Source organism: Anguilla anguilla, chromosome 14 (genome assembly GCF_013347855.1).
Source record: "Anguilla anguilla isolate fAngAng1 chromosome 14, fAngAng1.pri, whole genome shotgun sequence".
Lineage (NCBI taxonomy): Eukaryota > Metazoa > Chordata > Actinopteri > Anguilliformes > Anguillidae > Anguilla > Anguilla anguilla.
The window spans coordinates 14,002,745-14,027,328 of record NC_049214.1 but is presented as its reverse complement, the minus strand read 5'-3'; the positions used below and the strand labels follow the sequence as shown (position 1 = coordinate 14,027,328).

General features: G+C 41.6%; 1 protein-coding gene across 4 annotated transcripts; it reads right to left on the bottom strand.

Moving 5' to 3' along the window:
* Positions 1-3,549: 3,549 nt before the first annotated feature.
* scarb1 (scavenger receptor class B, member 1) lies at positions 3,550-20,642 on the bottom strand. Of its 4 annotated transcripts, XM_035390015.1 has the most exons (14): positions 20,200-20,642; positions 19,041-19,201; positions 15,646-15,787; positions 15,231-15,434; positions 14,157-14,252; positions 13,689-13,804; positions 12,044-12,210; positions 11,646-11,764; positions 8,791-8,864; positions 8,516-8,567; positions 8,058-8,207; positions 7,234-7,281; positions 6,632-6,698; positions 3,550-5,896 (listed from the first exon to the last, which is right to left on the bottom strand). In XM_035390015.1, the coding sequence occupies exons 1-14, from the start codon at positions 20,317-20,319 to the stop codon at positions 5,883-5,885; spliced, it is 1,530 nt and encodes a 509-aa protein (XP_035245906.1). In that variant the 5' UTR covers positions 20,320-20,642; the 3' UTR covers positions 3,550-5,882. The 4 variants fall into 4 exon arrangements, 2 of the variants coding, with proteins under 2 accessions (XP_035245906.1, XP_035245907.1); XR_004762196.1 differs by having other exon boundaries at positions 5,832-5,896; positions 6,632-7,281; XR_004762197.1 differs by lacking the exon at positions 20,200-20,642 and adding an exon at positions 19,933-20,066 and having other exon boundaries at positions 5,832-5,896; positions 6,632-7,281.
* Between the last annotated feature and the right edge of the window lie 3,942 nt (positions 20,643-24,584).

Sequence of the window (24,584 nt, the reverse complement as noted above, 5' to 3'; positions counted from 1 at the left end):
ATGTTGTGGCTGATAAATATATATATATATATATATATATATATATATATATTCTGTGGTATATTTGTACACTTACATGTGTGTGCCTGGCTGTACATGTGTATACGGGAGTGTGTGTATCTGTGGCTGTGCATATGAAAGGATGTGTTTGACCTCTGACCCCACTCCCTGATTTGTTTGTGTTTATTGCTACAGCAGGTTATAAAGGTCAGGGTGCAGGACCAGTGATCAGTGATTTTAAAATTCATGAATATGAAATCCCACTGATCTAAAGGAAGGTTGAGATGCTGGCCTTAATGTTATTTTACTCAGAAATTTAAACATATTATTAGTAAAAACTGACTAAAGTCCATTAACCTAATGAAGACAGCTGCTGTGGATTTAGTGTTTTTCTTTTTATCCAACCTGCTCTTTATGTAATTATTAATTTGGGATTATGGGATGTCAAAACAAACCACTAATGATTACAGATGCTCTGTTATCTAATAATAATAATGATCATTAAAGCTAAAGCTTAAGAATAATATGCAGTAAGTAAGACTTTTAGAAGGTAAAGTACCAAAGGACACTATTTGATATTTTGATATTGAAGATGTTGTCTTTGCAATTAATATCAAAACATATCTATTGAAAATTCACAATTTCAAAATTTCAAGGTCCACCGCACTGAATTTGACACTGTATTGGCCCTCTCCAAAGTTACTTAAATGACATCTCCTCAAACACCATTTCACAAATCAACACAGAACTTCCACTATTGTATTCTTTGTTCTTTGGCTCCTCTTTCAAAGTAATTCTTTGATTCTTCCACTTATTTCACGAAAATGGTCACATTAAAAAATCAATTTGGTGTTTTTCATAACATGGAGGAACTGGCCGAGTCTGACTGAAGACCCACATGCAGCTGAAATGCCACCTAGTGGTTACATTTTCTAAGAGACCGGTTAAATTCGGTGCAATTTCCAGCTTAAAGATTTGTCAAAAAAATAAAATCTGGCTTTGTAGACAGCAGACTCTCAGGTTAATAAATCATCTGCAATTAGGTTTCCTGCTCCCATATCCCAAACTTACTCACTGTGTGCTAAAAGATAAAACAGACAAGTATGTTTGGTTTGCACATGGTAAAATGCCATTGTTAACAAATGTAGTGATGCTGCCATTAGTGACTGAAGTTTACCCCAGCAAAACTTCCAGATGTCTGAATGCAACATTACCACACAGGGAACTCTGCATGCGACTTTTTGAAGCAAGCACCAGTCCAGGTATTCAAGATAAGGACATTGTCGTATATGGCCTTGATGAGCTCTTCAGCTCTTACAAAAAATGGCCCTGCTGCAATTTCACGTTGCTATAGTTCTATGCATGTACTCACAGAATGCAACATGCTAAAACTTGTTACTGGAGGGGAAAAACTGTTTGTGGACTGAGTGCATGTTAAATATGAGTGCTTCCCCCACCAGTGACAGAGCTCTCTGTCACAGACATGCTTTTCTGTACTAATGCTTCATTGTTTTAGGGTCATGTGATGTCCCACATTACATTTAGATATGCCCTCCCCCATTTCATCATCTTTGTTATTTCAGCAGACAATTATGTGTTGGACCACTTTGCTCAGAAAGTACGTCTGGCTTGAGCCTACACTGAAAGGAGGGAATAACCATGAATCGGATACGACCCGACCGGTCCTGATGGGAGCCGACTAGCGCAGAAAGCCTTTATCCTGTAATTTCCTCTTTCGGTTCGAATGCATTTCCTGCCTGCGTGCAGAGAACACGAGAGGCATAGCAAAACGGGCTATTTCCCTCCTTCATCCACTCCTGTCATCTCCGAGTCACACAGTGATGCCAGATGCCTGTGAATTTTTAAAATATATACAAAGCCAGTAAGCCCTATCCCTTTATTCAGGTCGACCTCCATTGAAATTGTACAATACTTTCCCCAAAATGGACAGCAGAGGTTGCAGTGATGAGTCCAACTAAAGAATTCTATCATCCATTCTCATTTGCTTTTCTCCTCCTCCTGAGAATTGTTTTCTGTCCAGCCATGCTCAGATATTTTTATTTTTTGGGCATGCCAGTTTTACAGTCATTGGCATGTATAATAATTTGGATGAAAATCTGAGTGTGAAAAAGACTGCACAATGGAAGGTGTTAATTTACTGATAAATTAGGAAACAGGGTAGGAGTCTGTTCCCTCTCCCTCCATCTTTTTGTGTCACTCTCTTTCTAGGACAGAATGTAAATTGAAGTCCTTAAGTTTGGACATTGATGCAGCAAATGACATCACAAACAATTTGTCCCCGTTTCCTGATAGGAGACAGAGTTTTCTCCCTATCATTCACACTCCGCCAAGCCTCAGTCTAACGCACACAAACCTGTCCTCCAGACACTCATTAGCCACATTTCCAATGCATATGTCATTTATTATTTTGTCCAAACCTGCCAAACCAAGTGAAAGACAAGGCAAATTAAGAAAGTGCAGAACAAGTCAACATGCACAGGAGGTCTGACACTGGTGGTGTAAAGCAGTGGTTCTCAAACTCGGTCCTGGGGGACCCCTATGTATGCTGGTTTCCATCTCAACCTCAACAGCAATCCCAGAATTTTAACAAGCTGTTAATTTTTATTAATTAGGTGCTTTTCGTGTTTTAGAGCTGGGGTTCCAGAAAGGGCCAGTGTGGGTGCACACACCTGATCCTGATTCTACTACATTACAGGCATTTGGCAGACGCTCTTATCCAGAGCGACATTCAAGGTGCTTAGCAATGAATCTAGTGATTGATTAGTAGAATCAAGTGTGTGCACCCAAATTGGCCCTTTCTGGAACCAGCATACACAGGGGTCCCCCAGGACCAAGTCTGAGAACCACTAGTGTAAAGGGAAAGGAGACCAGCTGACAAGCTGATCCACAGCTCCCCCTGCTGGTCTCTAGCTCTACTACAGGACTTTAAAGCCTGAATTTTCAAAAAGGGCCCCCTCCTGATTTGGATTCAGATTCATCCAGGGTCTATGCTATAGGTCAGTCAGTCCTGGGCAGTTCCTCATGACAAATGTGACAGTGGTCACTTTGGGTGGCCCTGTTGATCGGAGTATAATCATGGCAAGTGATATATGCTTGAAAACAGGGTCATTTATTGTATCCGCAGTGTTTTTTGTTTTTCTTGAATCAAAACCATTAATAATAATAATAATAATAATAATAATAATAATAATAATAATATTATAGCATCTCATGCATGTTGGACTGGCTAGTAAGGACACCAAAAATGTATTCTTGTGCAGAAGTTAAAAATTTGGTTGTTTGGTATATTATTTATAGAGGGATGAACATCTGACTGTTTGTAGTTATGGATGTTAAAGGTGATGCAACCAGTTAAGTTTAAGAGGGCAATTACATTTTTATATGCGATATGGGTGTTTGACAACTTTTTCATGAAACAAATTCAATAATTTAATAAATGTGTTTTGTTTTGTCCTGTTAGTCTAATATTACATATTGTATAAAGATCAGAAATCATTCAGTGACAAATATGAGACGCACAGAACCAAGTGATGTTCGGTGAGGTTTTTATTGATGTGAGAAACAGAAGGAGACAGAGGTACCTTCCGGAAACTCAAATATTTAAATTAATTTCATGAGAGCAAGTACAGAAAAGCTGGATGTTCTCAGAATATTTAACACAGCTGGAGAACACATGGATTCAAGTACCATTTGGTTTCTCAAAAACACCAACCCACATTTACATAACTGACCTCATTAGTTGTGCATAGCTCGCTTTTGTTAATAAATCACTGAAGCAAAGTTTGTGCTCATCTCCCCTTCAGTTTGGACATGAACCCAAAAATAAACAGTTCGAATGAGCTTGTCTCAAAAATGTGAAGTTGGTCTGTTCCACAGGACTATCTGGCCTATCCAAAAGAAGTCTGCTTCAAGTCTGTCTATTTGCCCAAACCTTCAAATAGCATTCCTTACACAACTCCAAACAAAACCCCTAACCACTGCTCACCCCATCCATACAGTACAGCTGCAACAGGACAGATTAGGAGTCAGGTTCTAGCCCACCTATCTGATCATCTTTTGGCACTAGCAAGCGTATTCTTTGGATGTTCATGAAGGTAGTGTAATACAGTATAGTATGTCAACAAAGCAAGAATACGAAAACGAAGCACTTTGAAATTCCAGTTGATTATTCAAAACGATTACCAGTCCCATCTGTACAGTTCAGATGAGACAGACTGTGGACAACAACCCCCAACAGTACAGGAAGTGACAGTACCCCCTCTGGAGGTTCTGCCCTATCAGCACCGATGAATCACATAAAAAAGGGGTTGTGAGCAGTGCCTACAGCTAGGCAGACAGCAGCAGACCCACACATTGGTAGAGAGCACAGACAAACTGGTGAGTGAGGCTCCTGTGAGGCTTCGGCTTACCCCAGGGAGACCTTGGCAGTGGCAGCAGTGCATTGAGGGATATAAAGCATCCCATCATTTGGGTTAAATTCTCAGACTTCTCAGTTAAGGAAAATGTGGCCCTCCTGACCACTACCTGATACCTTGTGTTCAATTAGTGAATGGTAGACGAGAACCAAAGAGCACTTCGGTCAGAGAACTCTGTATGGTGTGTATGTTGGTCTTAAAAAAATAAGGAGTGGAATAACCTCTACAACCATCTACAATTAACAGTCATCATGTATGCACATATTGTATATATTCTTTTTTTTTTTACTCTCGAAGGGGATATAGTTTCCCAGTGTTTTCATTAGCATGATAAAATTGGTCTTTGCTATGAAAACAGAACATGACAAAAGCAGTAAAACCCATTTTTCTAGAACAGACATCTAAATTAAGATGAGGTACTGTTTTTAAAAACTGCCAATACTAACTACAGCTGACAATGGTATTGGTATATGGGGTGACACAGGAGGTAAGAGCGGTTGTCTGGCAGTCGTAGGGTTCCCGGTTCAATCCCCCGCCCTGGGCGTGTCGAAGTGTCCCTGAGCAAGACACCTAACCCCTAGTTAGTTAATCAACCCGAGTTGATTGGCAGCCTTTCATCGTTGGTGTGTGAATGGGTTAAAGAGAGGCATTAATTGTAAAGCGCTTTGGATAAAAGCGCTATATAAATGTAGTCCATCCATTTATTTAGTCACTTGACATACTGCAAATATTACTTTCAAAAATTTTTGAACTTAAAGGACTACATCATGATACTGTATAATTAATCTAATCTCAGATTTAATTTTCCCTAAAAAAATAAATAAAAAAACACACTGCAAACACATCACCCAAGGTCCAATGTCCTCATCAGTACCTTGTGCTTCGCGGTCTTTCGTTTCTCTTTGATTTCTATCATTACATAGACTGGAGCTGACAGTCTACACAACAGAATTTGAGAACCACTGTGCTCCTAGGATATTCTCTTATAATATATATATATATATATATATTATATTTGCATTTTCCTTCTTATTTGTCCAATGAGTGGGCATGAATAAATCAGCTGCGACTGAGCAGTAACTGGCACCAAATTCAGATCCTATGATGTGTTCTGAGTGATACCGGCTCTGGAGGGCTGAATTTTGGGGAATGGGGGGCGGTGGGTGCCTAAACCCTCTGCTCTCCCATCCAGGGACAACTACACAGCTGTCCTTGGCTCTCAAACGCATATTCTCGCCAGCAGCAGCACCAGGAAGGGAAGGGTGTTAGTAGCAATCCCAGCAGAGCGAGGGGGGAGGAGTGAGTGTGGATGGGCGGAGCAGGCATAGGCGTGCAGGGCTGTGATTGGCTGCCGGTCAGACTCAGTCCGTGCCGTCCGGCAGTAAGGGGTCTTTCCCGATAGTGGAGGTCCTTGGGTCTGTGTTTGGGTGGGGCAGCTCTGCCTTCTCAGAGCCGCTCTTCTACAGGGGAACAAAATGAAGAAAAACAGAAGCTGAGCGATTCAGACCAGCACAAATGGATCTGCCAGGCTACCGTGACGTCCATGCAACCCACAACTCCCATGACTTTCTGCTGACGCCGGATGGTGCAACACCAGACCTCTGACACAATGAATCCCGAGATCCATCCACAGCAACACCCCTTTTTTTTATTGTTACTACTGAGTCTTTATTTAACTCTGCTTATAAAGAGAACAAAAAAAACCACCATTTCAATTTGAAGAACGACACATTTTTCCACTAGCACACAGTTAACTAGTGGCTTAAAGACTAAGATGGAGCAGATCTGAACGAGCGCTACTGGAGCAGAGTGCACGGGCAACACACAAAACATGGGCCGGATTTGGGAGTGATGAGCAGCACTTATGGCCCCTCAAATCTTCTCACAAGCTCTAACATGAAAAACAGACCACGGACACTGCACACGCACAAAAAAAATTATGCAATGTAACGAGCCCACCTTAAATGCAAAAAAACAGCGGAAAATCTGGGAGAATGAACCAGGGCGCCTGAAAAATAAATCTAAGGATCAGATCATTCCAAAACCCAAAATCCAAACTGCTGGCTGGTCTCAAAAGAAGCCGGCGTGCGGGGTGAAGAGTGGTGAGTATGAGGCGGAGTTAGGAAGGTGCCTGTGGGTCCGCAAACAACCAGAGGAACTTTTCAGAGAAGAACCGTGTCAAGCACAATACCCACCTGCTAAAACTTTCCCCACTTGCTTCGAATCAGCGCTCGACTCTTTTCCTGTGCCTTTTATGCTCTTCTAAAAGACAACAAACCCTCATTTAATCCCAATAAGCTAGAGACCGCTAAGAATCTGATTGAGGCCGCTGCGTACAGCTGGCTTTGTTGCTCATCATTGATCGATGTCATCACCAGTTCATAGTTCAAGCATGCACCTGGATCATTTTCTTTCATTCGTGGTTCGCATATCCTTGCAAGAAAAAGCTAAGTGATCCATTTAAAATGGGACCATGTGGCTTATCCAAAATCACCATAAAGTTGCTATTTGCATGGCCATGTGGCAAATTTCTCTCATGCCTTAAAAAAATCTGGATATTTAAAGATTTTTGCCAGAGAGGTACAATGATTACAATGAGCCATTACATTTTAGACTTCATAGTCATACAAACACATTTTTGAATACAGTGTTTTTGGACACAATAGCAATTATGAATAAATCAGTCCAATAATTGATCACCGATTAGTTTTGAGCTGATCATGTCAAATGTGATATCATTGATGTTCTTGGAAGAACAGGAGGAGATTTGAAAGTAATTTTTTGTGGCGCGACGAACCCCTCCATCCTGTGACTGCGCATCAACTTTTGTTGCACTCTCAGACCTCTGCAAGAAAACAGCGCAACTTGGATTCCCAGTTTCAGACAACAAACGCAATTGCAAATTCAAATGCCAAAAAATAAAAATAACACATGGAGAATTGTGTGTGAATTGCCAAATAAACTAAAAGAATTATGCAGTCAAGATCACAGGCAGGGACAGTTGTTATATATACCTAGTATATGCCTAATGTTCATAGAAATGCGGATCTAGCTAGAATAAGCTATTACAGGCAGGGACACAATGCCTTCAAAGATAAGCCATGCATGTGACATACGGAAGATGGAATGATTGCATCACGTAATAATATTTCCAAACTAGCCTTCATCGCAGTACACAAAAACGACAGAAGGAGTGTCCTGCAACACAAGCCAGACTTTGACTCCACGGGTCAAGATAACCTTGACTTGGCTCACTCAGCCCTTTTCACTGGAGCAATTGCTGAAATAAATCTGCTGCTTTTGTAACAAGGATCATTACATACATAAACTAATAACAATGCGATGAACAAACAAACACAAATTCCAAGAACTCAAATCACCTATAAAGAGGACCAGAGGCAAGACCTTATGATTTCAATGAACCTCTGCTGTTAAACTGGATTGCACTACTAACATTTGAGGGGACTTTTCTACCCTGCCCACCAAGAAACTGACGTGCCCTTGCGCTGTTTAGCCTTCCCACCCCCTTTTCTTTTTTTAGTTTAGGTACTTCAGGCATATAAATAAGGGAAATGCGGATGGTGAAGCGGGGCAGGAATGTGTCTGTGGTCCTTAGATTACCTTACGGCAGAATCCCAGGATAGTGGCCCCTACTATGGCGAGGCAAAGGCCCAGCCCAATGAAGATGAACTGCATGTACTCCATTACAGCAGGCAGCACCACCAGGTTTGTGTAGAAGGTTTTTAGTGCAGGGCCATCGATGTACCCTCTCTGCAATGGATAAGAATCTGTAAGCTTGTGCGCGGTGGTGGGTGGATTATCCAAAGCAAAACTCGGGGCGGACATGGGCCTTACATCCACAACAAGGAAGTGTCAACTAGGAAAAACATTTCTTAGAAGTGGACATTGTGCTGGGAATTGCACGCTAGCTGGCATGTTTCACTCACATCCAACTTTTCAATGAAAATAAGACCAAACCACAAGATACATATAAATTTATATAAAATGTATTTATTGACACAGGTCAAATTTGGGTGCGTCAGTCTTTCACAGAGGGAACGTTGTCAGCAACAACTTACCTCTTCAAACCAGATCATGGGCATAACCACCTCAGATATCGTGCCCGTTTCGCTGAAACAAGACAAATTTTAATTCTCTATTAGGGACATGAACGTACAGAAGGAGCACATCCAACCATACCTGCAGCATACTTCATACGCTTTTTATCCCAACTGCCAATTTCAGCCAGTATCACATTAGCGTTTTCACTGGAGAGAGAAAGATTTATCATGGTTCTACTGATCCCAGTGATCATCACCAGGGCAACTGGGGGGGACAGTCCCCTTGTACTTACGTGACGCCCAAAATCTTTTTCATATACAGGTTGAGCTGCAGCCGAATGGACACATTCATCGGCACACCAGTCTCCTGAAACAGAAACAGCGTGTGAGGTGTGCGTGTGCATGTGAGTGAGAGGCACACACATGGCACTATCCAAATATGCCCGTGATCCCTGTCCCGACAGTGCTCCTCTGCCCATGTAGATTCCCCAAACGCTGTGGTTCCAAAGCCCAAAATCCACTTATTATGGAAATCACCAAAAGTTCATTTTTTTAAATCAAATAAAAATGGCATTTGGAGGTGTGGTGGCGCTCAGTCCAGGAGAGGGAAGTCTGTAGCCACGCCTACTTGTTGAGTGGGCACACACACCTGGGTTATGCTGGCAAATCAGCGCAGGGTGGTATGCTTTGTCCCTTGGTGGAGAGCTGACACCGGGAACTGGGAGACAACGAGGGCGAGAAAGGGGGAGCTGAGCAGGGATGCTGGATTTGAGAAGCTTAGCAGCTGAAAGGCTGATTAGCTGAAGGCTGAACAGCTGAGAAGCTTTCCCTGCGTTTGGTAGTTTGGCATTTTCTTTTTTTAAGCTTATTATTTGCGCCTTTGGTTAATGAAGATGCTCTCGTCCTCACCATCAGTAATAAACTGGCAGTGAAAATCAGACATGCCTCAGTTGCCCTCTGTTCAGCAATTCTGTCCTTCCCAGGGTTGTCACCTGGCATGTGACAGGTGGAATTCCATTTTTCCTCCCACTAAAGTTGGAAGTAAACTCTAAATTCTGATAGAACATGAAAGTACATCGAGTGCAGACTGATGCAACCCAAACCTCAGTTCAAGGTTCCAGAACAAAAGTTCCCTTAATGAAAAAAATAATCAATCAGCCCTGAAGCAAACCCACAAAATAAAATAAAAAATATTAAAAAGCTGAACGACCAGTCCTTTAAAGGCCTTTCTGCAAAAAGCGGCAAATGTTCCCTCATCCTAGCAGGATAACACCCTGAAGACAGAATGAGTCATTTTGGCTCTTATTTGGCAGGAAATTGTTCAAACGTCATTAGACAATCAGGAATGCACATCCTACCATTGTGGTTAAGAGTGCTCATCTTCAGAACACGCTCGCTCCCCAAACTGTGAAACCCATGAGCAAAATAATCTCAAAATGGCAACTGGAAATAAAGCAGTATGTGACAGAAACTAATTCTTACTATATATAACAGGCAGGTGACCAGTACCCTCAAATTGCATTGGTGTTTTTTGTGGTATTGCCCAACTCAGAACTATTATACTGAATGACCATAGACAACAGGATAAGATAAAGAAACATCTGTGCTCACAGTTATCTTATCTCAGTGCCATCTGCAGAACTGGTTTTCTTTTCAGGGAATAAACAAGAGGGGAAAGTGGGATACAGGGGGTGGCAGGGGATGTGCACCAAGCCCTGAGTTCTGAGAGTCTCACCGCAAAGTCCAAACGGCCTTTCATAAGAGCTAACACCCTTTTCTGTGAGGTTGCCTCACGTGTCTCTCTCAATGTCATTTTCACTGTGGTGCAATGCAAGCATTGTAATGCCATAAAGTCATTATGATCTACCTTCAAATCTAATTCATGGACATTTCCAATTACCTTATCAGAAGGGCTATGGGCAATTTAGACAAAAAGATAAGCGAGCAATTACAACCTGGCGAATCAACAAGGTCCGAGTGTTGTGTCACCTGAGCTGTTCAAGGCTTCGGGAAAGGGCTGTCCCCACGCATAAAGACACAGGCGCAAGAACACCACATAGCTGGTTGGACAGATTATTTGTTTGGGGACTGAGACAGAGTTGGTGTAGGCTACGAGTCCATCCGAAACTGCACATTAGGGGGCGGAGGGGTCCGGGGGATAAAGACAGCCCAACCCAATGTGGCTATTATACCGGAAAAAAAAACAAATTAAAATAAAAAAACACTTTGGGCTCAAACAGATAAGGAGTGTTTTTGTAGCCAATTCAGATAAGCCCAAAGTGGCCTCACTTTTACAGTCAAACAGCATGATAAGAAACATTGTATAATCATACCTTCAGGTCATCACACTATACTCTTGACTCTCGATTCCTAAACGTTACCCTCACACAGATAAGCTACTGACTGCTTCCAAAGGTCATTTTAACTGTAGAGTTCTTTCAAATTCTCTATCAAAAAAATAAACATGCCATTTGAAAAATCATCATATATTTATAAGCATTTTGCAGAAAAGATTTTTTAAATATGCTGATAAGCACATCTTGACTGTTGGTTGACAAGGCGTGTTGTCTCAACACATGAGAAGCACATTTATACAGTAAGAACACTTCCTACTCAAACTTCTCTTCTATTCATGGATCAAATGTATCTCTTTCTTGAGGTCTCCTGAACCTTTCATCATTGCAATGTATCATTGCATTTATTTTCTTATATTAGAAGATCCTGGAAAATGTACACATTACATATTAACCACAATTTGAATCATGTGCATGAAAGCCATTTTTGTAAGATCCTGCTCAATTATACAGCTTTTAGTCTTGAGATCACTGCTCAATTCCAATACACGACACTACCACTTTTCCACACGGTTGCTCTCTTTTTACTATTATTAGAAAATCAGTACCATAATCAGCCTATCACCATGACAACTGCTGATCTGTCAAAAAGAAAACCTTCCCAAGTCGCTCCCACCAGCAAACCCGAATAACATCAAAGTCACACAAAACTTACGTATGTACGTCCAAAAAAAGAACAAACTTCTTTTCTTCCCCCATTCACCAGCACACTACTGTTAACAAGAGAATGTGAACCAACTTTCATACGTTGGGTTATGAACCCATATGTCATTACCGCAAGTGGGTTTACTTACAGGATGGATGTCGATGAAAAGGCCGTGCTCATGTTCGGTGGGTGCCAGCCCAAGGACGAAGGTCCGCAAGACAGGGTCAGCGTTGTAGAAGTGTGGGTGTGAAATGAAGACTGGGGCATCTGTGGGGCAACAAGTGAGGAATTCTGAGAGAGCGGGAGCTCATCAGTGAGTGTGGGAGACAGTCGGAGCATAAGAGAGTTAAGAGAGTGACCAAGCGAATTGGTAAGTCAATGAGTCTGCAAGTAAATCAGAAGTGTCCCTGCAAACACACTGACAGACAGTCTCAAAACTGGCCATTGGGTGCTTTCTGCCTGCGTGTTAGGGGTTTGAGTGCGTGTTTGTGCCTCCGATTCAGACGGTCTCCTGCGTGCTGGTTTTCCTGGGTCAGAGGGACTCACTGTTCCTACAGCTGCTCACGTTCAGGAGGCCCGACTGCCTGCAGGGACAGAAGCCCTCGTTGGGTGGGTAGACAGAGCCGTTGGCAAAGAGCGTTGTTGGTGCCACAAAGCGGTACACTGGGATCCCCTCCATCTCCCCTGGCCTCTGGTACACCAGCTCCATGGACCTGCCCGCACCAATCGTTTTTACTCACAGCACAGATTTGAATAAGGACCCCACCAAAACCAGAACATTAACGATCTACAGAATTATTGTTAACCAGGGGCTATTAAAGGGAACGTGAAGCACTCGGTACTATGACTCCTTTGCTTTTTACCCAAGATAAGATATGGTCCTGCATTCAAATCTGGAAATGACCCACATTTGCTAGAAAAAAGCTTTTTTTGCAGCTACTAGTCATCTAAGAACAAGCTAGGCTGTGAGGTCACTGGTTTAGGTTTATGGTGGCTGCTCAAGCTATTCCTATTCCTAGGACCAATCACTTATTTTTACCTCCTAGCATCCTTTCCTCACGTCCTTACTTTGCTCCTTAGCCCTACCCATTGAAAGGACGCAAGGAAAGGTCCCCAGGGATGACCTCAATGAAAAAACAATATTGAGAACCCAAGGAGAGTCCTTTTGAATTGCCCTGGGATGTTCAAATGAGTATCATTGAACAAAACTTCATTTTCACGAACTGCCTCTGGCGAGACCGCAACTCCTGTGCCACTGGCTGGCTGCTCTGAAATGGCTTGTGGGACGGGGAGGTGATGGTTCTTCAGTGACCACTTCACTATAAAGTAGGATTACGTGGAGCAGGGGATCTTTGAATGTGGACAAACAGACTTATCACTATTCATAATAATCAATGTAACCTGAAGCCACCAACAAAAAGTTGTCAACCAGCCAATGCCTAGACTAAAGTCCTAGAGAAAGGTCCTAGAGCAAAGAGGCAAAGGAAATTCAGGACAAGCTGACTGTCTATCACTACTGTGTTAAAATGCACAGAAATTATTAATCAAATTAAATTCCAATGCAGCAGACTCACTGGCAAAATTATCAAGGAAATGTCCTCAATTTAAACATAATAAATTTAACAAACCCATAGTATCAGTCTTTAGGAAAAAACTAAGCGTTTCACACCCAATGGTAGCAAATGTCAAGGATCATAAATATTGCTGTTAATGATGAAAAACCGCTTTAGCACGAACAACAATCTTTTACTATCCAATGTAAAGAAATGCAAAGTCATCTTGTGCACACTTAACTAATCTGTTTTGGAGGCACTCCATTTGTTTATTTAGTTACATCGCTAAAATAATTTCCCAACCCTATAAGAAACAGCAGTCTGTCACGCATTTTCAATTAAGTCATGGAAGTTATAAAAAGTTGCATAACAGTGGGGCAAGACTCACATCTAGAATTTACAATGTCGTGCCAAACACAACAAATAAAAAAATTTAAAAAAAAAACATTTTATTAAATATGCAAGTATTCCTTCTTTTAAAACCTCCACCAGCCTCAAACACTTATAGGTCACACACACACAAAAAAAAAAACTCTTGCTCCTTAATCCCATGCACCATAGGGCTGACTTTCAGTGAAGTGATTTGGGGCAACAGTATTAGGCAATGGGTGACCTTCTGAGCATTTGGAGGGGGTTACCTGCAGGCATCCGGACTGTAGAAGGGCAGTGTGGAATCTGTGGTCATGAAGGGGGGCCACATCTGTCCTGCTGTTCCATTTATCATGTTGCACTGCTTAGTCCTCCAGTAGTTCACCTGCATTCAGTGTGTGTGTGTGTGTGTGTGTGTGTGTAGGTAAAACAAGTTGGGTAAAAGAAATAGGAGGCTAACCAAACGTTTAAGATGCAATGCACACACAAGAAATCCCGAGAACAGCATTTCACCACTTGAGCACATCGAGAGAACACCATCCCCTGAACATTTCTTGCGCGGTGACTGTGCTTCTGAGCTTTAAGGTTGTCCCTCAAATTCTGAACTCTTCAGCACCGCAATACAAGCAACTTCCTTCCCCTTCCCCCTCCCCCTCCCCCTCCCCATCATGTGGCAGCCAGCGCAGCTCACGGCACGCCAGCCACAATGTGTTTCCTGACTGGACGGCCTGGCTCACCTCCTTTAAGCCGTTCCACGAGTCCACTTTGTGGACCCTCCTGATGTCGTCCTGACCTGTGAACACGGTGAACAGTCCCGTGTTGGAGTTGTTAAACTGCAGACAGCCAGAAGGAAACGGGGCATTAGAATCTGACCCCGGGGAAAAGGTCACAAGCCTGACCAGCGGCCTTTAGTCCACACACACATTTGGCCCCAGCTAAGGCACAGTAGACATGCTGTACCAGTCCTAAATAATACAATTCAACTGAAACAGCCCTTTTAAAAACTCTTCACATGAAGTTTAGATATACACACAGAAACAAATATATAAATATACACAGGTACACACGGGGGACAATGCAAAACCAACAAACATTTATACACTGCTCTAATATTACCTTTTTTCAGCCTGAAAGCAGAGAGGGTAACAGACAGAGGAAGGACCACAGCTGAATAAGTGCCATGACAGGATTGAATCCCCACCCGTGTCGGGGGGAATCTGGGCCAGCCTATGGACTGTGTCACATGTCTCGCCCCACGGATTCTAAACGTCCATTAAAAGCTCCCAAATGCCCTTTGCTACTTTATTGGACATTTATTGAAATTTTAAAAATCCATCCTTTATGCACATCAGTACTTGCCTGCTGTCAACAGAGCAATTTGCATGCAAGTATAATGCTAACATCGAAGACTGGTCTGCCAAACATGACAGAACTTTACAGTCTGAATCTCAAACCTGACATGACAGCATTACATTTACAACTACCAGCCCTTTTTGCTCATTTTTATTATCCGTCTTTGTTGTATGCAGACAGCACTGTTTTTAAAAATCTAATTTAGTCAGCTGAAATGTTGTCAGTTTTCTGCAAATCAATGCCATTGAGAAAATTTGACTGATAAGCCTCTGTCCTTTGCCAACATATTGACACAAGAGGGTTGTCAGTTTTCTGCAAATCAATGCCATTGAGAAAATTTGACTGATAAGCCTCTGTCCTTTGCCAACATATTGACACAAGAGGGTGGTATGTTTGGTTTGCGCAGAAAGTGGTCAATTGTTACATGGCCAAAATCTGCACCCATAGCCAGAACTTACCTCAGCAAAAAGGCCAAACTTGCCACTGGAGGGCAGCATGCCAGGGAGGTAGTTGTTTAGGAAATCCACCAGCTTGCTGTCATAGCCCCACATCAGCTCGCCCACTGGCTTGGTCAAGAAAGCAGTCTCACCGAAGGCCTTGAACGTGGCGCTCATCAGCAACCGCACTGCATACGGCATGTTCTCCATCATCACTGCAGCACCCTGAGACACACACGACGCGCGCACACGCACAAAAGTGTTATAAGCAGGCAGGTCACCATTGTTGATAGACAGGTAGGCGTCCCAGTAGAAATACGCTGGTGTTTATAAAGACAGTCTTTGTCTTGGATGACAACACAGGTAATTTGGTCAATGAAAATGGGAAAACTTGTCAATTGTAATGAGGGATTTTTATAAGCCAAAACCCTCATACCAGAACCAGCATGTTAGGGATGGTGACCACATCAGACTCGTTCCCCACAGACATGTTCCTCATAAAGTGGTACTGGCGGTACTCCCGATAAGAAACAGTGTTGTTGGCATGAAACGTGATGTTGTCCTTCTGACGGTATTCCCTAAAACAGAACAAAGGAGGCAGACAGATGCTATGTTAGAATCAAACATAGCTTCAGATACGGACAGACACTGGGCCCCAAGGACAGGACTAAGTGGCAGCCAAATGCTATGGCAAGATTGTGCCAATTCTTTTTGAACTGTTAATCCAATGCAAACTATAGCCTGCGTATTCATCATCTAAACAGCTTAGCAGTCACACTTTCGGTTGGCCGGAAAAACAACGCCAAAAAATACACATGAACACTGAGGAAATTTGAGGAAGTTCCTACCAACACCAAGTCAGCTGAAAACATCCCTTGACTTGTATTTTTGGAAAGAACTTTCAACGAGCACATGACAATGAAGGACATAGGTCGAGGCGGGGGGGGGGGGGGGGGGGGGGGGGGTTTACTTGGCTTCCTTTAGTCATGTCCTGCACATGCATAAAACACAGCTGTGGGGAGATGGCAGCAGTATGGATGTAATAATGGTTGCCCTTCTCACCATTAGCTTTGCTCAGAAATAAGCCATGAAAAAATCCCAGCAATTTACCAAAGACTCATCCAATCAACACTTACGCAAACGACTGTAGATACACACCAGGGTGTAAAATTAACACCCACCATCCGCCAAATGCGGGTGATTTTGCGGAGTGGCTGGTAAATTTGTGAGGCTCACACGCCACAGTGGCGGATGAATGTATTGCTCCCACTGTCGTATTTAGCCTTTAATACTGATTGCCTGGTAAGAAAAGGTGAGTGGTTGGTAGAAGTTGAGAATCTACCAGACACAGTGGCTCGTGCATAAAAAAAGTTAATTTTACACCCTGATATACACACAGGCCACTGTATTAGATACACCTGCATGTTAACACTAGTAGCCTGCTCCTCAAAACCGCAAATCATATGTCTGCAACTCAACATAGAAAGCATGCAGACATGGTGAACAGGTTTAGTAGTTGTTCGACCACACATTAGACTGGGTGATCCAAGCAACTTTTTTGACCAAGGTATGATTGCCGGTGCCAGACGAGGTTCCAGCATCTTAGAATCAACATGTTGTCAAACCAATGCAAGTTAGGAGTCAGGGGGGCTCCTTTTGAATTACTGCCATAATTAACTAATTTGTACCACAACCCCTGCAATTACAAAATGTTCTACACTTTAATTGCTGAGCCATGAAGCAAGACGGGAGTTGGGGGCCCACACTGGGAGGGGAAATACCATGAGCACATAAATGTCAGTGGCTGGGGAGAGGTCAGAGGAAAGTAGGCCAAGAGAAGTGCTGGATTAGCATTAGCCAGAAACATAGCACACAGCCAGAACAGAAAACCCAGACCAAAAACAGGACTTAAGGTTTTATACCAGTGAAAAAAAGAAAAGTGAAAGAAGAACAAATGCTTCCTTTCAATGACGAGAAAAGAGAAAAAAAAAAAAAAGGCCCATGTTCAGGTTCTCACCAGGAGTGTGCACCTGGTTTACATTCCTCCTCCCTCAGTCATGCATTGCTTTGGGTTAAAATAGAACACACCATGGTGTGTGGTCAACTACTGGAAGGATGGCAGAGAAAGCACAACCGCTCATACACTTTCAGAGATTAATTTTAAGAACAAAAAATAACGCATTGGGCTGCTGCATTAGCTGTATGTGTAACTATGCCGTGTGTGTTCTTCACTTGTAAAACCATAATGTGTGTTGCTGCCGGGTGTCCAGTTTTTGCTTTGCTCCATGTACTGCCCTTCGTGCGCAATAATGTGTTTTGGCACAGAGCAGCTGTAACTACTGCTATGTAATGCGCTATATGATTCAATCAATAATTACCACGAACAGACCTTCACCCCTTACACAAATAACTAGTCAACAAAACAAAATGCATGCTGCAGATAAGAAAACATTAAACCCCAGGAACTTGCTCGCTGAAGAGTGAACCATGATAACTTAAGTCCATCAGCTCTCTCCCGGAATGTTTCAGTACAAATATATTAAACACAATAAGATCTATTTCAGGCCTGCAAAGAACGGTGCTTTAGGGTTTGTAAAACATACCTCAACTGACTGGTCTGAAGGCTAGATAACTAACACACACAGAAATCCCCACCAGCCCACTCACCCACTAAACCATCATACAGATTTGATTAGTCATGCCACTGCAAAAAGGCACTTTGCAAGTCACGGAAAGAAAAATAAAATAATAATAATAATAATAATAATTGTTTGTTTTAATTGCTCATGATTATACTTGTGATATATAGCAATAAGTAGTAAAACCTTTTATGGTCCTGGAAAAATGCTTTCTAACAAAGTTAAAATGGAAAACAGACGATTTACCTAAACATATCATACTTTACTATCTGTTGAAAGATAAGATGACCCATTTCATACAAAACTGATCCCATGTTGGCATCCATTTGTTTTCATGCCCGTGTGAACTATGAGAAGTAAGAAAAATGACCAAACTTTCTTCCAATACAAAAAGAAAAACATGGGGGGGGGGGGGGGGTAAACACAGTGACATTAAATCACATAAAAAAGTTTGGTTGCTTCAAAGACAAGCGAGACCCAGGTGATATCACTGGAGAATAAAGTAAAGTTCCTTCACAAGGAGAGAAGACAGGCAAAGCAGGGTAAAGCCCTGGCGCGTGAGCTTTAGACATCAGAGCATCACCCATCAGAGTAGCCAGGAAACTTGTGACTGAGTTTATCATTTTGAATTCTGGAATGCAGTTCTCCACCTCTCAAGGAAGTGCTCCATCAGAGGTGCTGCTGGGAGGCTATTGGTCTATTTCACTGGTGTATTTCATCCACGCAGTGCACCATTAACCAACATAATATATCCAAAACACCAGCAGAAAGCAGATTTGACAACCAAGTCCCACAGATCGACAAACTGCATTGTATTTACTACCGTGTAATGCTTTTGCATAGAATAAAACAGCATCAGCTGTGAGACACAACTCTGGTCCGCATTTTGATAAACGCCAATAACCCTCTGAAAGCAATCAAAAGACTAGTTTGCTTTAAAGCAATTACACAGATCTGACTAATCAGAAACCTCTGCGATACGATTTGTCCCAAATATTAGGAAGTATTTATGGACTATTTATAAAAAGTGCAGCGATTTCTACATGGTGAAACGAAAATACAGAGAACACAGCCAAATTATAAAAAAATACCCGAACATTATGGTGCTCACTATATATTATGCATATGGAAATATGTATATGTGATTCATATTTATATAGAGTGGGAGTGTACATTGAGTTACAGTTCTTACTTGTACACATAAGGTCCTCGTTCCTCCAGCATTGGCTTCTCTCCCGCAAGGACCTCACTGGGATTAAGCACATTGAAGAAGTACACCGACATGAAGAAAGGCACTGGGATGTCCTTCCACATGGTGTAGGACAATCCATTATTGGGATTGATCTCCACATTCTAGAACGACAGAGGTGGAAAGACGGTGGATCTCGTAAGAGAAAGCAACACGACAGTCTGTAAATGTACAAACTCAACGAAGTAGACAACATTTTTCACCATGACAGCCAGAAGAATGTACTGTATATCTCCAGCTAGCTAATTTAACATGCTACAACAGCACAACAAATCGTAACAGGATAGCCTCACTTCAGTTTGAAGACATTTTGAAATAGCAAAAATGCATTTTTATTGCTCTTGTCCAGTCAAACTGGGCGAGATCCCATATTCTGCGCCCCGTGACACTTTTCAATATAAAGCAGATGGAATATTCACTTCTTTCCCAATTAGACTACAATATGTAACCTGAGTTGGCAGTTATACAACTGGCGCATAACATCCCATATATAGTGGGTAGATTTTTGAATCATGCAACGAAAATAAAAATAAACGGCAAAACTGCGTGCGAACTAAATCATTAGGCTACTGTTATTGGCAGCCTTGGACTACTGTACATTATGCACCTCCTTCCATCACTGAACCACAGTAGGCTAATCAGATTTCTTTTCTTTTAAGCTAAAAATATTTAAACCTTTTCTTCTCATAATCACCAGTCTCTGTCGTGTCGCATATTAGGCATGCGCTACACTTCTCAGATGTATGTATCGGTTGGATTAATTAAAAGGAACATATCGATACAATTCCAGGGCTGCACAACAAAGCAGCTAAAATGATTTGCGGCGCAAGATCACCTGTGGATGAACTGAAACAGATTTGGGTGAAAATATTTGCAATGAGCGCTGGTCCAGATGTGAGACAACGAAGGGCAGAAAGTCCCTGATGCACTAAATCTATTAATGGAATTCAATTTTAGAAATGGGACGAACGATTTTAATTCTCTCATTTACACTATTATTAACTACAAATTAGAGCATAGTGTACAGCTGGGCTATAGCAGTAGTGCCCGAATACATAGCCATTACATTCAGTGAGCTTTTAGTTTTGAAACGATCACTCACCTTAACTATCTGGTCGTCGATTATTATCGGTCCTACGAACAGAATAATCACCCCAAAAGTAAATGTCAAGACCCCTGCAATTACAAGTCCTGCCGCTACCTTCGATCTGGAAATAGACATCGTTTACAGGCTACTCTGGCGGTATTAATGTGCTAAAAGTGCAAAATTGGTGCAGACGCTGTCAGTCCCCACTTTGAGAACAGAAAAACAAAAGAAACGTCGCTGTTTACAAGTTAGCTGTTAGTTACGACAAAGCCAGCTACAAGAGAAACTTCCTGACGGTACCGACATCAGCCGATCTTTGCTGAATTAGCAGGTCCCATACAACTCTAATACTTGGAACTGATTTTAAAGTCCAATTTCGTGCCGATAAGCCTCGCTTTATAGAGGGCGCATCAAACCCTTGATTAGGAGCAGCCATTCTGCGTGAATGTACTTCCCTGACCAAGGATTTCTGGGACATGTAGTGTTAGTTACCTTATTGGTTCTCCCAAAGCCCCTCGTGCGTGGTCCCTGTATCCTGCCCTAGCCCTTCTATGATCTCCCGGATTATTTTGTTTTTAATCCAATATTTATTTTTATGCTATTTGTAATGTTATGTACAGTGCTGTGTATTGATATGGAAAAAAAAAAAAAAAAAAAAAAATCAAAAACTAAGGACACGATGACTGATTTTAGAATGTCTTCACCCAGCCCCAAACTGAATTATGAAAGGTGGTTGGCAGCCTCATTATGTTGGTGAGTAAAATAGTGGGGGCTGAGACAGGCCTAGCTCCTGTGCATTTATTACAAGCAGGTCCTTAGGAAGCCCAAGGCCAGTCCTGACCACCCCCTGCAGAAAGTGTTTGAGCCCCTGCTGCCAGGCTGTCGTATTAGGGGGCCTGTCAGGATGACTAAGAGATCCAAGGATCATTTTGACAGGCTTAGCATGAAATAACCTGTGCTCATTAATGTTCACTCTCTCTGCCCCTTTGCACTGTGATACTGAACACTCTTTGCACCTTGCAGAAATGCGGTTTTCTTCACTTCTGACAAGATGTTGCATTCTTGTTTTATCGTTTATTGTTTTATTGTCTTATTGTTTTATGGTTGTCTCTATTGCCAATTTTAATGTGGTCATTCATAAATGTTTTAAACCATGGCTGCAAACCGAATTTCTCCTTGTGGGACAATAATGATTTATTGATTTTAGAATTTGTGTGTTTGAGTGAAGAGAGCGGAGACAGGATGGTGCAGCATGTGTAGGGGTGTGATGTGTGGAGTGCCTGTCCCTCACTGTCCGGGGTTTCCGATGCCTTACACTGCTGTATGACGCGCTGTTGACCACTTCAGAAATTCTGCCCATGTTTTTGGACGCCTGATGAGCTAATGTTATCCGATTCCTCTCTCCCTTATTTCCCCTGTTCCTATCATCTTGTCAGCTTTTCAAAAATTAACTTTAAAGATATCCAGCTTACTGTAACTTTTTCATTTCTATCCTCCCATTCTTGTCCATAAAGCTACAGTAGATTGTAAGTGGACTGCTCTCTCACCCCATCTCTCTCCCCTTCCCCACCATCTAATCTTTCCATATAGATAACCCTGATATTGATAATCTTATCTAATTATCCTTATCACTAAATAACTCACTTAGTTCCTTATTAAAGTCACGTTCTTCATTGCTGACCTCTGCCAAATCAAAACTTTATTTCTCCAGATGGAGAACATGTAGATGCTATACACTGTACAGGAAACTTTAAAACATTCTTCAAAAGTCAGGTAAGATACCCCTTATTCCAGTTATGCAACTGATTTCAAACATTTAATGAATTACTTGTCCACAGAGGATAAATAAAATGCAGTTAGCTAGAAATGCAAAGAAAAAAATAACTAATTCATTTTTGTTAATTACAGTGCAAAATGAAAAAAATAGACTATTAGTTCCACATATCAGTTCCTGCTTATACACAGTGCCAACGTAGATCTACTGCTATCACACTTACAGTATTCCATGCTAGATATGGGGCAGAACCAATTATCAATAGATCTGCCATGGAATATGACTTAGTCATCCACTACCATTACTGGAATTGTTACTCCGTTTACAGAGCCGAGAAAAAGTATTTGATTGATTTCCTCTATTATTGCATATTGGTCACACTGGACGGTTTCAGATCTTTAGAAACAAATGTACTATTAGACAAAGGGAAACTAAGTAAACACAAAACAAATTTTAAAATGATTTCATTTATTTAATGAGAAGTTGTAAAAAGTAACTGTTTAACTAGTAACTTAGTTACTCAACCAATTAACCAAATTTTATTTATAATTCAATTCAGCTGCCAGGCTTGACTGCAGCCAGCCCTGTTGAATCTAAACCTCACTCATATCGAACCATACCAGAGTGAAATAGTCACCATAAAGTTTCTTGGACGTGGATAGTTGGACACCTTTTTTTGGCCAATCAGTGAGTACCTTTTACTCAGAAACAGTGAAGGATCGTGAAACCTGGTTGTGTTTAAAAAAGGGAACAAACACCTGAGCTACCCAACACTGGAAAGTAAAATAGAAAATTCTAAAGGCAAGACAGACATACAAACTTTAATCAGATATTCCTGAAAATAGCTATTCATATGATCATAATGAAATCCAGAACAAATCTGACTATCAACCATGCAGACACGTAATTTGGGGGGGGAGGCAAAGAAGGCTCAGTGTGCTCAATTTATTTAGGTCTCTCGGCTACCACTGGCCAGAAATAACAGTTCCGATATCCAGAGGCGGCTGCATCTTTTTCACGGGCTTGGCAGATCTAAAGTCCTTCCTATTTGCGATGCAAAACACATCATCCTCTAACGGCACTCTGATGGACTGGGAACCTGACCTATGTAATTCAACTCAGTGCTTCATCAGATGACTGAAGTGTGAAATCTCCAATACTTCTTCCCTTTAAGCGATTAAGGGCTTGACTTGTACAAACAGACGCACTTGTGGAGGCTGGCAGCTGTCCGACATCACACGGTCCATGTCCCATGCCACAAACGCACGTCAGCAACAGGATGTGCACCAGGGGGGTGTCACACTCCCCTTTGAAAAGCAAATTTGTAAAAATGAAATATTAAATCCATCCTACCCGTGAGTGTGTAGACCAAGGACTTCATGCTCATATTCACCCTTTTCCCCATTTTGCAGTCCCTGGCTCAATTTGTACAACATGATGGCGCCCAAAAACCGCATTTCAAAATGCTATTCACCGAGCCTATGGAAAGTCATTGGGTGACGTCAGTGACTTGGTCCATATTTTTTAGTCTGGTGCAGGCCAATATATTCAACGCCAGAGATTCCCAAACTCCCGTCATGGGGGATCACTGTGTATGCTGGTTTTCATTCCAAATTGCAATCGCAGAATTTGAACAAGCTATTATTCTTAATTTTTATGAATTAGGTACTTTTCAAGTTGAGGGATTTTTTTTACCCTCTTAACTCACATTATGACAGAAACAGCTATGTATGCCATGAACAATAAAAGTCCCAAGTTCACATAGTGCTTATCGTGCTATATTGCAAACAATTACATACAAAGAGGCAGTAGTTTTAACTTATCAAATGAGGTGAATCAACAGGCTCATAAACCTGCATTGTGTTAAGTTTTTAGTTTTGTTTAATGATGAAATAACTTAATTAGGATGATGACGAGCCTATTCTTTCATCGCAGTCGTTAATTTGATATGTTTCTTTACCTCTTTTTATACAACTGGACTTTAATTCTTCATGTAATGCAAAGCTAATTCTGATCATATGTTTTAAGCGGGTAAATAATCTCATGAAAATATTAAAGGCAACTAATTAAGAAAAATTGGCTTGTTAAAATTCTGAGATTGCAGTTGTGGTTGGAACGAAAATTTAGCATAATCACTGCAGGACCCGGAACTCAAAACATTAATGTTCAAATAAAGGCGTTCATTAATTCGCAAAATCTGATCGAAGACATTTTATTAAACTTTTAACGTTTAATCCAAGCCTAATTTTTGACCAGAACGCAATATGTGTAAGATAAGGTGTTCAGCAAAGGGATACCAATTATTCGCAGATATTATATTCCGTTTTTGAATTCCTCATTTGTAGGGTAGTAGCCTACACACGATATCGAAAAAGAATGTAATATGTAATCGTCGTAGTTAGAAAACGCAATCGTAACTTACGTGTCCCATTTAAAATGCAGTAGCCTACAAGAGAATCAGACGCACACAATCAGTAAAGCATCCCTTAACAGTCTGTTAATTGGGTTACTGGAGCCCATGGATATATTGCTTGCATTTTTTCCCAGACCTATCAGAGGGTTGAATTACTTGAGATGTATAGCCTAGATAAAAGGACAGACTGACGACATCAATTTCCACATGTCC

Coding starts and splice junctions, on each gene's coding strand:
- scarb1 (XM_035390015.1), bottom strand. CDS start 20,319: ATGTCTATTTCCAGATCGAAGGTAGCGGCAGGACTTGTAATTGCAGGG. Junction 19,202..20,199: donor TCGACGACCAGATAGTTAAG/GTGAGTGATCGT, acceptor CTGTCGTTCTAG/AATGTGGAGATCAATCCCAA. Junction 15,788..19,040: donor CGAGGACCTTATGTGTACAA/GTAAGAACTGTA, acceptor GTTCTGTTTTAG/GGAATACCGTCAGAAGGACA.